At 42.3% G+C, this 13,183-nt stretch overlaps 1 protein-coding gene across 6 annotated transcripts in view; it reads left to right on the forward strand.

The window, feature by feature from the left end:
- The window catches only part of KDM2B (lysine demethylase 2B), a 125,136-nt gene that overhangs the window by 61,729 nt on the left and 50,224 nt on the right, over positions 1-13,183 (forward strand). For all 6 annotated transcript variants that reach the window (XM_068163462.1, XM_068163460.1, XM_068163461.1 and 3 more), the window contains 2 exons: positions 129-244; positions 6,610-6,736. In XM_068163462.1, coding sequence (XP_068019563.1) covers positions 129-244; positions 6,610-6,736 — 243 coding nt within the window. The remainder of the gene's footprint in view (positions 1-128; positions 245-6,609; positions 6,737-13,183) is intronic.

A 13,183-nucleotide genomic window follows, 5' to 3' on the forward strand; every position in this document is an offset into this window, starting at 1 on the left:
CATTTAACCTTCCACTGCTTCAACCTCTCACCCCCTGCAGTTCATGGGGTTGTTAAAAGTTGGTTATAAATTGCTCTGTAATGCTACACAGCACGAGGCATTCTCAGTTCTTTGCTTTCCCTCTCTAGGGTGGATACATGCGGTTTATACTCCAGTAGATTCTCTGGTGTTTGGTGGAAATATCCTGCATAGCTTTAATGTTCCCATGCAGCTTCGCATCTATGAAATTGAGGACAGAACAAGGGTAAGGACACTTGATTCTCTTTATAACTGAACAGTTCTTTGTGACTATGATCTCTCATAGTCTCTCCCCCGTGTTTGCTTCTGACAAACGAGCTGATGGGATCTCCGTGTCAGAGTCATTGAAATGAGGTAAAAGTGATGTAATGAGACTTTCAAATGTTGCCTGGTTTTAGTGGGATTTACTCATCTGTTTTTCCCTGCTTCCCACAGACGTTTCCCTTCTGTGTCTTTTGTCTGCCTGTTACACCTTCATAAGACACCTTCCCTTTTGCACAGAAACACAGTGCTTTACAGATTTTTGTACCAGTGCTTTTGGTAACCCCCTGCTTATCTCTGTGCTCTCCTGGAATGGAACTCGAGCCTGGAGAGCTAACAGGACTGGGATAGTTCTGCTGTCCGTGGCTGAACTGACAAAGCTGCACACAAGTTGTGTATGAAACAGCATCCTCAGTACCTTGCAGGATTTTCTTCTGCAGTGACTTGATACTATGCAAGAAATTTTGGAACAAAGGGAGTCTGGGGTGGGACATTAATCTAAACATTGTGATGTTTATCTGGCTATAGCATCTTCCCGATGAAAAGAGTATTACATCTTGAAGGAGGTTACTCCCTCCTTGTTGGGAGTGAAAATCTTATCCTTGATTGATAAACAGGACACCTAATCATCACAGACTTTGCAGATTCATGAAGTGGCAGAGTCTGAAGGAGGTGATGCTGTTTTGGTAGGCTTAAACTAAACTATCTCTGCAAGGCAATCATAGGGTTCTGATGCTAAATCAGACCAGTGGTGTGTGCTAATTCAGGTGGGGACTTTTTGTGGCTCTCTGTCCAGGAGGCATTGCACTGAGACAGAGCTGGTACAGGTGCCAGCTGTGCCAGGTGTTATTGGAGACTTGAGCTGTCAAAATGGCAGCTGCCAGGAGTTGCAATTCTTCTTCACTAAAAAGTCTTAAAATGATGTGTCTTGGACATCAGTACAGTTCACTGTTGTTCACCTCTAGAAGAGGGCACAAATCTGACTCTGAGTGGGTTTTTAGCCCAAATTGCTTTCTTTGCAGTGAGAGAGAATAGGCCTGAAGCAAATGTGTGTTTCAAATTGCATCTCTCAGTGAGAGGAAGGGTGTCCTTCTCTCAGCCTCCCATACTTCACAGGGGGCACAAGGCCTGGTGATCTTCACACTGCAAAACAGTGCTGGGAGCGTTTGGTTTCCTGGAGTGCATTTAATGAAGAGCAGGAATATTAAGGAGAAAAATGAATTCTTAGTGGAACAGAGATCAAGACAAACTGAAATTCAGGGGAATTAGAACAGAGGGAATGTGGCAGAAAGCAGATGTGGAGGTAGAGATTAGAGTGGAGTATAGCCTCGCTTTGAATGGGTATCCCAAGTGTCTTAAAATGTGAAGGAAGTTGGACAAGAAAAAGTTATGATGGCAGAAGCAGGATGGGGCTTGCTGTGGCTGGACATAGGAAGGTTTTCAGAGTGACTTTAAGTAAGAAACAGCAATGTATGCTGGATATATTTGCTGCAGGTGCTTAAAGGGAGGGTATGCTGTTGCCAGGAAGGATGCCAGCACAGGCAGCTTGCATTCAGAATGGAGGAGACTAGGAGGAAGGATTAATTAGAAACAAGTTATTTCCATTACCATCTATGGGGAAGATGGGAAGGAAACACTCTTTACCTTGAAGTTGTATAAAAGCTAACATTTTGTTCCCACAGGACTTAAGAAACCCAAGATCACACACCTTGGGTTATGATTGCTCAGTATTCCTTCATGTCAGGCCCCTCTCCTTGGGAAGCAGTGTGCAGCTTTGATCTCCTAAGTGTTTATACCAGGAGGTAGAATTTGCTGTAGCAGTCAAATATTCTGGTAGCTTTTAGGAGCTTACCAGCCAGTTATACTGAAATGACTTTCTAAAGTCACTAGCATCCCTGGTCCTCTCCCCACAGCCTCTGGGAGCTAGATATCTGCCTCTTCCAAAACGTCCGGTCACAGTTTTCTGGAAAGGGGTACTGCAACATTTGGATGCTGAAAATCAAACCCTTATATTTGTTACTTTGAGTTTAGATTTTCTTCAAAGTCTGTGCAGTCCTTTATCATTTTCCCTCAAAAAATACTGAAGGACTTCTAAAAAGACTAATGGAAGCCAACAGCCCAGAATTTCCAGGACTTTATAGGAACAATTTCAGCGCTTGCATGTTGCTGTGTGCTAGCACAGCCTGTACCTGTGTTCACAAACTGCTGGTAGGCAGCCCCTACAATAACATAACTGTGTGAACAGTCCAAGAAGAGCAAGAGTTTCTAGACAGAAACAAAATACAAGCCCTGCAACTAAGGCCTGCAGAAAGGCAGGGAAATCAATAGTTATTTAGAAGTAATAACACTCACACATGTACACACACAACCTGAAAATATCATGCAAGAATTTTGAAGGGGTAAATGTGTTCAAAGTAGGATTCTAGTGCCTGCTACTTTATTTGCTATGCCAATCAAATTTTTGGAATGTCTTTGTTCAAATCTTTCCATTCATCCTCTGGCTAGTGGAGCAGGCTGAGTGCAGTGGGTAGTTCACACAAATTCAGCAGTGTGAACATACTGCAAATGAGTTTCTCATCAGTATTGATCTTTCCATTGTGTACAGCACAGAAGTAAATTACATGATGTGATTGACAAAGTAATTTGCCACACTCGAATCAAAGTGTAATACAGGTGTGTTTCCCCTCTTCATTTTGCCCAGAGCAATTTTATGGAGGTTTCACCGTGTTTAAACCTGCTATATAATGCTTAATCATCTTTGATTGCTGATGTTCAAAGTCATTTTTATGCTAGGTGTAGTTGTTATTGTCTTAGCAGCTAAGACAGGAATAAATACGTGGTTGAAGCGGTAACACTGATTTACAGCCTGATAAAATTGCCTAGTTTATACACTTGTCATGCTTATTCTAGCTTAATTTCTCATATCCCTGGGAGACTTTCTAAGAGGGTTATAGCCATTTAAAAATAGTTTTAAGGAGTAATAAAAACCATGTCTATTGTTGGAAACTGCTCCTAATGTGCAATTGAGGTAAACAAATATTCTCCAGCCTTACAGTTTGTAGAGACTCTCATTTTGCAGTCTGGCTTTCCTAGAGGCCAATTAACAGCTAGTCAAATAGGCCAAGCTGTTTAGCTCTCTGCTAGACCAGCTTGAATAACTGCAGAGCAGGCTGCCACGCAGAGATTCATCATCTTGGCACAGGGGTGTTACAGCTCTGTATTACTGAAGAGGAAGAATGTGTCAAACTTACTCCCAACTCATCTAAATTTAACCATGCTGAAATACTTGAGCCTGGGTAGGGACAGAAGCACGGCAGAGAGATATGTAAGGTGGTCACTCACAGTGTTTGCCACAGATGTCGTTTTGTTTTCTGGGAAGTGAGAGAATGTTTCAAGTGGACAGATTCATTATTCTGTAAACAACCATAAATTGTTTTTCAATATTGTGATCAGATTGATTAAACACAAGTGTAGTTTGTAATGATTACAGTGGGCTGAGGGAGAGACTAGTACTTTCTTAAGGCAAATACGTGCCTGGCTTGCCGGTTTTTGTCTGTTTGGTTGGGGGTTTTTGGTTTTGGTTTGGTTTTTGTTTCATTTTTGGAGTGGGATATAATGCTCTAAAATAATTTCACTTTGAACTGAAGCAATGCATCATATTCCAGAGAGGATTTTTCTGGCTGTACAGGAATAATTAAAAAATTTATTCAGTAGATTGTAAATTATTAATCACAGAAGTTAGAGCTGGAAATGCCTATTAGATGATCCAGTGTATTTCCCTTCTGGTGGGGGATTTAGTCCTCTGGCAGTGTCTGTGTCAGATATTATCCTTCAAATTCATCACAGAACATTTTTAATTTTCTTTCTTTCTTTCTTTCTTTCTTTTATTCCTTCCCTCCCCCCCCCATAAAAGTTCATTTGACCATAAATGTAGAATGGAAACACTATGGGCATGTACATAATGCAGTTCATATCCATCATCATAAATTTCCAAGGCTGTCTTAAAGAACGTACTCCTCTATACTTTTCCATAAGGCAAATTGTAAGAGGTTTTTAAAGCACTTGTAGAGTTGCTTTACTGGCAGAAGGCACTGCAGATCTTTGCAGAGTATCTCTTGCTACATATGGTAGCTCTTACTTCTGAAGGTTTGTAAAAGCAGAGCCTTCTCAGGCAAACAGTGAATTAGAGGCATGGAGGGATTTGCTGTGGGTTGGAACATTGATAGTGAGGCAATTAGGAACTCAAATTGAATATTAAAGATTGATATACATAATGGGAGCACTGCATGCATTACTTCCTTGTCTTTCACATTGAATTAACATTGGTAACAACTAAATTTGGTGAAGCTCAGAATCTGTCAACAAATGTTGAGCAATGATGTCTTTAATATTCCCAGGCATGTGGCTGAAAACCTTTTGAAGGCTGAGGGGTGGAAGGCGGCTTCCTGTTTGTAAGTCAATTCTTTGCAAATTTTGTTTCCTGCAGTGCTCTCTTGGAAAAATTTGAGTTCCTTTATTAGCATATATTTTAGCATGGCTAATTTCCCCTGTGTTCCCTAATAGTGCTAAGTGACTCGATCTCTTCTTTATGACAAATAACTAAACCAAAGGAAAAATACTCTCCGATGCAAAAAGGCCCTGGGGTTAAATGTTCTCACATTTAGGGGGATGTTGTTTGGTTGGGCTTTGCCTTTTTTTTTTTTTCCTCTTTTTTTTTTCCCTCCCCCTCTTCTGTTTTTTGGCCTGTGTGCTTTGTAGAAAACAGCCCAGGGAGACGTTTGAAAAGGTGCAGCATCTCTGGATACGTGGCCCATAGCAACACCCAGTTCAGATTTACCAGCTACATTTGTGTTGCCTTTAAGAGATCTGAACTTTTGGGAATTGCCATGGAGTGTTGAAAGCCTACACTGTGGTACATTTATTGGGACAATACAGTCTCTTTTCCTTTCTTTACATTTTGCCTCACTGCTTGAAAGTGTTTGCATTTCCTCTGCCCTGGGAACAGACACAAGTGCTTTGACTGTCCACCTTGGGGACAGTTTTCAAATATGGACATTCTAGTAAGTCACTGATATGCTCAAGTGGCTGCTTTCATCACCACGCAGATGCTTCAGCAGTGCCTGTTTTGCAGGGCTGAATCTGAGTTTCCAGGTGCTGGATTGGTGGTTTTGTTCAGACTTTGCTGGGCTTGGGTGATCTGGGGTGGGGTGGTCTTTTTGGGTTTGTTTTTCAAAATGGGCTTTCTAAGATAATGCTTCTTCCTGGTGCAGTCTAGCTTTTCATTAAAGGTGGGTGGACACCTCTTGGCTAGGTGAGCAGTTACTAAGCATAGAATGTTTTGAAGCAGCTCGCATAATCCCAGTGCAGTGCATGCATGCAAGCCTGCAAAATGCAAATTTCTGTGCCACCAGGAGAAAGCAGTGTACAGTGTAAGTACCAGTGCATGCAAGATGCATGACATCCATTTTTAACAAATCATAGTAAATATGCACTTGATCTTGAATTTTAGGAACTTCCCAGATTCTTCTTTGGTACAGTGACCTTCCACAGATAGAAAAATGTGTCGGAAAGGAAGGAAATCCACTTGGTTTTCTTTTGAATCTGAAATAATCTCACAAATATATAGTGCTGGAGAATAAGCTTTTTGTGTGAGAACAAGAAGTCTGAGATGTAAGAAGTAGTGCACAGCTTGACAGGATCTTTTGTCAAAATCCTGCTTTTCTGTTCTGTTTGTGGCAAAAGCTGACTTACTACCAAAATACCACAGTGTAAACCATGGAAGGGATTTTTGCTTTTAATGTGTAGTTATCAATAATCAAGAATTTGTGTGTTCATTTGTTTAATCCTATTGTTGTGAAGACCATAAATGAAAAAATATGTATTTCTTGCTTGAATCATTTTAAGCAATGTTGCCATTTCGATAAAAATCATGTGATAGTGTTCAGGAAAGAAAATGCCACCTTTATTTTTGAGTTTCAGTGACTAACATCTGTATGTGACCACCCTGTGTTTATACAGTAGGTAAATAACACCGTAGGGGCCATCCATCAGTTTCATGATTCCACAAGAACACAAACCCTTTCCTCTCCCACCACCCCAAGAGGATACAAATTAGTGAACCAAGAAATGATGCTATCATGGCAGGCAGGCAGGCAGGCTCCTCATTTCGTATGCTGAAGGCATACATCTCACTCTGCTCCCACCCTCTCTCCCCTCCCCCTCCTGCATACTGTTTGTGCTCTTGATAACATGATGAAAATGATGACTGGCCCTTGTGCTGCAAACTTCTTGCCCTTCCCCATGGACTGACAGTTTTGATCTTGCTTTCAGGTGCATGCCAAATTCCGTTATCCTTTCTACTATGAAATGTGCTGGTATGTTCTGGAGAGATACGTGTCCTGTGTGACCCAGCGCTGCCACCTCAGCAAAGAGTACCAGAAAGAATCAATGTTAATTGGTGAGTGAATCCTTTGAGCACATATTCAGGACGGGTGCTAGCACCTTGGGTTACTTACTGCTTTGGATTCTGCAGAGCGGATTAGGAATTGAACTGGAGGACTGCAGAAAATCTAATGAACTAATTTTTTATTTTGGGGTGGGGAAGGTTTTAACTCTTAAGCATTTCCTGGAGATACCAACCTACTTTGAATTGTATTTATTGAGCATTCCTATAGCAAGCAGATCCCAGAAAAATAATGTTTGGATGCGTGCGTTCCTTGGTTTCAGTAATGTTTGTGTTGAGATGATCTGCCAAACAGTTGAGGATTTACTGCCATGTTTGGCACAGTACCTTAGTAGCCAGAAATGTCTGCATTGCAAATGTGCTCTGGTGGGGTGGATATTTCGTCCTTTTATAGAGTGTCTCCTCTGCAGAATGTGTTATGGTCACTAGACCTGGCTTCTTTCTCTTCTCTTTTCTTTAATCTCTGCTTTCATTCTCTGTTTGGTGACTGACTTCTAGTTCTGCAGAATAAGAAAACCAAGAAAGCACCTACACAAATCTCTGTGATCTATAACCGAAGTGCAGGGAGGTCAAAAACACCTTGACAGCAATAGCCGAAAATGGCCCATAGCAGAGAAGAATAGCTGTGCCTGGAGCAGGAAGGCATTACCTTGGCATCAATGTGTGACAATTCCAGTTGTTGTCTTGCTGGGCTGCCCTCTTTTTTCCTCCTCTTAGAGGCCCAAGATGGTGAGCCACCTTCCCTCCCTGCTTTTAAATGTAGAATGGCTGAAAGCAGCACAAGCACCAGTTAAATCTCAAGTGTGGAGGAGGACTAAAGTATTTCTCTATTTCCTGTTCCCTGAGATGCCACTTGGAATTGACCTGTCACAGCTGGAACTGCCCTGGGAGAAGGGAAATGATCACCTACTAGTGTTGCTCTTAGTAGAGGGGGTTGAAGAAGTTATGGGTAGATATCATCTCCAGTGAGTTTTACTAACCAGAAAGAGCTACTAGTCTGTGTAAGTAGGCCAAGGAAATTTCTTGGGGTTACTGGGAATTTGGGTGCTTCACACTTTGTGTCTCTTAGCTCTGTGAGACTGTGGTCAGGAGAGTTTAGTTAAGCAGGAACTCTGTGGAGGAATTTTTCTCATTATGTAAGACCATACAGGAGGAATGGTTGAATTAACCCCTTGGATCAGCTCTTCAAAAAGCAGTGAAAAAACTTTGCGTTCACTGTTGTCTAAACCACTGGCGTGGAAAGAGGCTTGTCCTGCAGGCAGGGTGGGGGTGCCAGGTCACTGAGGTGTAATTTCAGAACAAATTAGATGTGGAGAGTGGATGGTTCAGGATATTGAGGTGGGACCTTTTCCAGCTAAATCACCAGTGTGACTTTCAGTCCAACTCAGTAATTACTGATAATGATTTGGTGATGCCCACAAAATGTGCCTCAGTCAAGTTACTAGCTGAGGGATTTCAAATTGCATAAAGGTTCACTAGGACCCATAGATGCCCAGTGTCTAGAGGTGGCAGGATTGTTTTGCTTGACCTGTAAAGGTGTCAGGAAAATGAGCCTGACTATTTGGAAAGTGGTTTGGTGATGATGTGGTCAGGGTCTTGTCTTCTGTGGTGGCTTCAGTTGTTGGCTTAGTAGAAAGTGAACATAAAACTTTCCTGCTGTTGTTTGGGCATAGTGTTGAAGCTACTGTGAGAAATGTGCTGCTCTCCCAAGACTACTTTGTTTCATGAACTTAAGACTGTGCAGCCGCCCTTCAGTGATCTGACTGAAAATTAACCCTCCTGAAAACTGAATCTATTTGCTCTCAGCAGGGCTGATGAGCTGAGCTGACTTGCAGCCTGACTGTGTGGCAGGGAGTTGAGGTGGTGCTGGGAGTGTCTGGCTGGGCAGATCTTGAGCTGCTGTTCCTGAACGGATCAGTACTTCCAACTTACTGAAGTGTCATCTACTGACAGTGTGTAGTTCGTCCAGCTGCCTGCTATCTCTTGACTTCAGAGTATTAGCATGCTGATAACATCTCTGACATTGACATCCAGGCCCTTTCTCTCCAGGAGAGACAGATGTATGCTGGGTTTTGTCAGAAACTTGCTTTTTATTGCTTGGCAGACTCTTAACCTTAAAATAATTATTTAAGTGAGGATTGTGGTTCAAAACCCCAGATCTACTGTATCTACTGGAGCTTTCACTATGGCATTTGTCAGATTGAAAGGAGTGAAGGTACATTATTTACCTTTAGAAAGCTGCACTCTTTGTCGTATGTGAGTAATGCTGTTTCAATACTTGCTTGCCTTTCCTTTTAACTGATCTCAGTGTCCAGCCTCTTGTTTCCAATAAATCTCTACAAACTCTAATCCTTGCGTTACACTTCTTTGTTCTGTGGTGTCTATATCTTAGTATCATTCCCCTGCTGTGGGATAGGAGATCCAAATGAGGCCAGTGTTCCAAACCCTCACCACTTTGTTTTTAAGCTTTTCTTCAGAAATGCTGAGGTCCTTAAATTGTCTCTTCCTTAGAGACTTCTCTATCTGCAAGCAATTTCTTGATTTCCCTTGAGAGAATATCCCGTGGCGAAGAATTTCCCATTATTCTCCTTAAAGAGTAGTGAAACAAAGTACTTAACATCTCTGCAGATCCCTCAATAGATGTAATTGTCTTCTGTCCTTCTTGGTTTAAGAAAAAAATTCCTCACATCCTTGAATTCATTGTTGGAAATTCCTCTTGAATAATCTTAATGTTTCTCTCTCTTTTTGAAAATAATTTCCTTGACATAATTTATTCTAAATGCTTACTTTCTGCCTTTCTTTTGGGGTATTAAGACTTGTTAATTTCACCCTTGAGTTGTGCTGCTTTCTTTTCTTATATGCCTTCTGATACAGTGGTCTTACAGGATCTCAGAAGCTATGAAGCAACAGTTGATTGTTAGTTGAGGAGGACATCCCCCCTCCCCCCCATAGAGAGCACAGGATGCTGCCCATTGTCTCTGGGCTTCACAAGGTGGTGGTTTTCATGGAACTGGTAGAGATTCTGTTGTCCTGCATGAATGAAAACATAAAAATTAGAGATTACTGTGGTGACAGAGAACATCTTTGGAGAACTCAGAAAACTCAATTCATCAGCAATTGTGTTTTAAGGATATCTTTAGACTTTTCACATTACATTTTCATTGCATGGCATTTATTTGCTTTGATGTGAAGGTTGTTAAATTCAGAGTGACTCTTTCAAGGCATTGCCTACTCCTGAAAATGTACTGCTGTGATTGTGTTGTGATACTCCTGTCCCGATAGCTGGGTGCTATTAGAGCAATTTGTATTGTTCTTCATACCTGCTTCCTGAAATGTCTTAACTCTCAAAACCTCAGGCAGGGAAAAAAACAAACAAGGCTAACACCTTGAGTGTTCCGACTCCCTAAATAAAAACGTCTGCCCTTCTAAATTAGTTGGAAGCTGATGGCTGTGGCTTCCTCTCCTGTTCTTCAGGCCCAGAATGAATTTCCAGTCATTTACCTTCTAGTTAGTGTGTGGGACTGTTCTTTTCCACAGAAGGGCAAACACTCAGGGGAACAATGACATGACAGCAATCACAGGCTGCTGTAAAAGCACACAGTCTCTCTTTCTCTGCCTTTCTTCTTTTTCTTCTCCCTCTCAACTGTGACATTTGTCCTGCCAGCTGAAATCAGAACAGGATCCTATTTGGTTTTCCTACTAGGTCTGAACGTGCACCGTTTCGGGATGGATATGTCTTCATTATTTTTCCTCTTACCATGAATGAGTCTGTACTGGATGTTTTCAACCACAATTGACCTTCACTGAGATATGGATCTTAAGAGCGAGCTGACAAAGAGTAATTGGGAAAAGATCCTGGGCTATCAAAAATGTGCTTTTTCTGTAGCCTGCAGCTTTTAAGATTCCCATGGCTAAAATTTTAGTAGGATGGCTCTAACTGTATCTTGAGCCTGAAGGATGAGGAAAATATGCCCTCTGGCATGGTGAGGGAGCCATGTCTGTCTGTTTTCTTCTCCTTCGTCTTCTCAGGGAATAGAAGAGATTTGCTTATGAGAGTCAGTAGTGGACTATATTGAGTGATTTGTGTGCAAGGTGCTCTGTGCAGTGATCCATTTCCAGTATGCTCAGGGTTTTTTTTCTGCTAATGACAATGTCATTGCTGCCTTTAGCAGACCAGCAGAAATTGCTGCTCCCGGCTCACAGTGTCAGAGTTTGGAGCTGGGCATAGCAAGGTAGATATTACACACTGAACTGTTCTAAAGAGTTTAGAAAGATTTCATAATTGTGCCTCACCCCACTCCCTTTCTTTCAAGCTCTGTAATACAGCAAGTTGCTTTTCAGCAAGGAAAGAAACTCTGTGATTATCCTTCCTTGTACAAGCTAAGTGATTTGCCCAAAACCCCAGGGAAGTGAGCTGCTATAGAAATCAAGGTATTGTCAGCTCTGTCCTGTGGTCAAGCTTGTGCTGCTGCTGCTCTTCACTGAGTTTTCACTGACTGGTTTGTACAAGCTGGTTCTGTTTGTTTTGAAATGGAGAGGGGTGAAGGTGTTTCTGCTTTAAGTTGCATGGGAGCCCAGACTGGATAACCACTCCAGAACTGGAGTTCTAACCTGATAATGGTGGATAGATTGACTCAGAAGAAGAAACCATGGTTGTTTTCAGCCTGAACTCTTTTCCATGGAGAGACTTTATAAACCAAAACCCTCTATGTCAGTGGGACCCTAGTAATAGTGTGCTTAAAATGCACTTCTTGAGAAAGTTAAATGCAGGTTCTGCTTACAGAGGGCCTGAGCTCACAGCTTCATAACTCTGTCAAAAACACTGTTTTCATTTAAATGAATAAATAACAATCAGATCATCTTGTGTTACCACAAAACACTTGAAAATCACAAAACTGAACCTTTCTCTACTTGAAGTTATCCTTCTGTTACTGATTAATTCTTGATTCCCTTACCTGTTTTATTTTTTCCCCCTTTAAATTAGGAGCAGTACCAGGCAGATGTTGTCTCTTGAAAGCAGCCCACTCTTAATCTCATGGTGCAACCGTGCTGTAATCCCCTAGTGCTCCAGAACAGACTGATAACACTTCAGGTTATCTGTGCCCAAAGGTACAGTTAGGAGGGCAACATGAGACTGCCAGGCTTGTGGAGGACACGGCACAGGGCACTTGTTTGGGGTTGGTTCATTTTGAGGTTTGATTTCGGCTGGATCCTGTCTGTACCCAGGTGTCGCTGGCACAGCAGAGCCTGTCTTGTGCAGACAGCCGGTGGCAGGGAAAGAGTGGCAGCTGGCAGGATGGAATTGCTGCTCCCCCTCTCCTTGTGCTCGCCTCTGATGGGAATAGGCCACCAGTATGCTGTGGTGTTCCACTCCTCGCCTGCCTTTTGTGTCCATAGATAAGAATAAGAGACAAACAGTGGAGATCTCTCCTGAAGGCTGTTTGCTCTTAGCACCAGAGCATTACTTGTAGTAAATTATTCACACCTCCATAACGTGATCTCCCTCTCTTTAGGCCTTGTCTGTGCTTGAGATTTGCCCCAGTTACTGCCATTAGTGCCTGTTCAGCAGAGCTACAGCACAGGAAGACAGAAACATAATTTCCTTTGTGCAGATTTATACCAATTTCTGTTAGTAATGCTGTGCTGGTAGCGTAGGGATGAGTGTCTGCTTTCACCTCCTTCTGTTTCATCACTGACACCTTCTCCCTTCTAGGCTGGGCATTTGTGCTTCAGTCAGTTGTAAAACAGCTCACCAAGGCAGTGTGCCTTAGAGAAGGGGCTCCAGCCCTGGATTCAAAAGCCTGGATTGTGATTCCTGGTTTTGCCCTAGTTTTGATGTGTGATAATGAGCAAATCGTGCTTTCTCCCAAGCATCTGTTTCCTCAGCTGTAAAATGGGAGAATGACATAAGCTGATTATATAGCCCTTTGAGGTGGTTAAGTGCGGTAGCTACTGTGGACAAAGGGAAAAACAGTGTTAAAGAAAAGTTGGATAACCCAGTGTTTCTTAAATATTCTGCTTAAGATATTTTCTAATCCTGTTTGTTTTTCTAAGAGGAGCACGGGGGTGTATTAGCACAGAGCAGAGAGGAGGAGCTGCTTTGGAGTGTTGGTGCACGCCACCACCTCAGCACACAAAATAAACCATGCTGTACTTCATGGTGAAGCTTTTTGGAGGGATGCAGGAAGGAGGTGAGCCTGCACTGTGGATGGGGCTGGATTTGGCTCTGACCAGCCTTGCTGGGAGCTGGCATTTTTTTGTCCTTTTCACAGGCATTTCAGCTTAAATGTGCTTTTCAGGAGTAATCTCATGGCTATTTTTGTTCTGAGGAAAAAGGCAAATGTGTCTGGAGGAATGAACTGGACAGAGATGCTTGATTTTTGCAGACTCTGTAGCAACAGCACCCTTGGCCTGGGAAGTAAAAAGTGGCCAACTTGTGTC

Source organism: Melanerpes formicivorus, unplaced genomic scaffold (genome assembly GCF_026170545.1).
Source record: "Melanerpes formicivorus ecotype bairdi unplaced genomic scaffold, bMelFor1.0.p_v2 SCAF_72, whole genome shotgun sequence".
NCBI classification, from domain to species: domain Eukaryota; kingdom Metazoa; phylum Chordata; class Aves; order Piciformes; family Picidae; genus Melanerpes; species Melanerpes formicivorus.